Here is a 2,262-nt window from a genome sequence, read left to right as displayed (position 1 = left end):
CAAAAATTAGCTGGGCATGGTGGCACATGCCTGTAATCCCAGCGACTTGGAAAGCTGAGGCAGGAGAATCGCTTGAGCCTGGAGGCAGAGGTTACAGTGAACTGAGATTGTGGCACCCAGCCTGGGTGGCAGAGTGAGACTTGGTGTCAAAAAAATAAAATAAAAAGACTCACAGTTTCAGTTAGGAAACAGACATTTGTATATTTGGAAACAAGATTTAACTCTGTGGTAATGAGTTGACTGTATTTTGAGAGATGCAGGACATTTTAGAAAATGCCCAAGTCCTAAAAAATTAATTTGAAGTCAAATCTGTGTTTGTGTGTTTAAGAGCAGGGATAAGGAAACATTTAGCAGCTGAAATGTTATAAAATAAATGTGCTGTAAAGTCTCCATTTTAGTGATAATTATTTCATATTTAATAAAACTTATTTCACATAATTTATAGCTGGATATTTGCTTATAAAATACTTTAGGTTTTAGCTGTCATTGACTCATCTATTGACACCATTTTTTTTTTTTTTTTTTTAGGTATCCAAAAGGCATTCATGTTGAGACTTTAGAAACTGAAAAGGTAACCCCAAGAATTATCGAGGGCTAACATTAAGCACATGCATTGTTTCACTGATACAGGTTTCATTTTTTGGTTTTTTGTTTTTTCTCAGGGTCTTGCTCTGATTGCCCAGGCTGGAGTGCAGTGGGGCAATCACCGCTCACTGCAGCCTTGACTTCCTGGGCTCAGGTGATCCTCCTACCTCAGCCTCCCAAGCTGGGACTGCAGGCTCATGCCACCGTGACTGGCTAATTTTTTATTTCCTTTTTAATAGAGATAGGGTTTCGCCCTGTTGCCCAGGCTGGTCTCAAAGTCCTGGGCTCAAACAGTCTGCCCACCTTGGCCTCACAGAGTGCTGGATTACAGGCCTCAGGCACAGTGCTCAGTCCCTAATGTGCTGAAAGTCAGAATTTCTACCTTGTCTCTGCTTGTTGTGAGCTGGATAACCTAGGGCAAGTTATTTGACTTCTTTACACCTCATTTTCCTCTTCTGAATATTGGGGCTGAGCATGAGACTGGTGATGTATACCTGTATCATAGTCTTTTTATGGTGATCCTGTGGGTAAGTGGAAGTGATGCCTTATAAACTTGAAAGTATACAAATGTTAGTTCATATTCTTACTATGGCAGAAAGCTATAATGGTACATATGAAAAAATGGCTTCATGTTGTGTGGGCAGGTAAAATTAAATTTTAGAATTTGGGTTGTAAGCATAGCTATTGTCCTGGGTATGCAGGGTATACTGATAGAATTGTGATGGGTAGGGGGTGGCTAGTGGTGGGTTCCTTCTGCAGTGTTTGAATTTGATAATTTGTTGTTGCTCTTAAGTCAGGTATAAAATTAGAGATTAAATAAGGTAGAAAAACAATCTTGATAAATGATTTATCTTTAGCGGACACAAAATATATATGAGAAAGAAAGCATTGGTTATCTGACACGTTAGCAGAAAAATCCAAGTGGCATGAGTGCAGTGGCTTATGCCTATAATCCCAGCACTTTGGGAGGCTGAGGCTGGTGGATCACCTGAGGTCAGGAGCTTGAGACCAGCCTGACCAACATGGAGAAACCCTGTCTCTACTAAAAATACAAAAAATCAGCTGGGCGTGGTGGTGCATGCCTGTAATCCCAGCTACTCGGGAGGCTGAGGTAGGAGAATTGCTTGAACCCGGGAGGTGGAGGTTGCGGTGAGCAGAGATCACGGCATTGCACTCCATCCTGGACAACAAGAGCGAAACTCCATCTCAAAAAAGAAAAGGACTGGTAATTGGGCTATATTAATTCTTTTTTCTTATGTTAATACAACATATAACATATGTAAGTTTTTTATGTTAATACAACATGTAAACATTTTACTTTAAAACTACTCAGAAATTGATGTTCCAATGCAACATAACTTTTTTAGTATTTGTCAAAGGAAATGTCTTATGCTTACAGTCTGTTGATATTTTTAACTGATGCCTGTTGGGTTGAATTAGTAAGCCATAGGAAAATGTCATCAAAACACAGAGACAAAATTTGGTTTGTAATGCATCAGTTCAAACTTGTTGGCATTTCAAAGTATTTTCTGTTGTATTTGGTTCCTGAAAGAATGTGCAGTGGCTGGGCATAGTGGCTCAGGCCTGTAATCTCAGCACTTTGGGAGGCGGAGATGGGCAGGTCACTTGAGTCTAGGAGTTTGAGACCAGCCTGGACAACGTGGTGAAACTCTGTCT

The 2,262-nt window shown here is 40.3% G+C and overlaps 1 protein-coding gene across 3 annotated transcripts in view; it reads left to right on the top strand.

Annotated features, from left to right (window-relative positions):
• Positions 1-2,262, top strand: part of PARN (poly(A)-specific ribonuclease) — a 200,313-nt gene that overhangs the window by 24,725 nt on the left and 173,326 nt on the right. For all 3 annotated transcript variants that reach the window (XR_001828543.2, XM_017540011.2, XM_017540012.2), the window contains exon 10: positions 529-571. Coding sequence is in view for 2 of the 3 variants with exons in the window: in XM_017540011.2 (XP_017395500.1) it covers positions 529-571 (43 nt within the window). In the remaining variant the exon portion in view is untranslated. The remainder of the gene's footprint in view (positions 1-528; positions 572-2,262) is intronic.

The sequence above is a fragment of the Cebus imitator genome, unplaced genomic scaffold (assembly GCF_001604975.1).
Source record: "Cebus imitator isolate Cc_AM_T3 unplaced genomic scaffold, Cebus_imitator-1.0 Scaffold122, whole genome shotgun sequence".
NCBI lineage: Eukaryota > Metazoa > Chordata > Mammalia > Primates > Cebidae > Cebus > Cebus imitator.
This window is presented reverse-complemented; position numbering and strand designations above follow the sequence as displayed.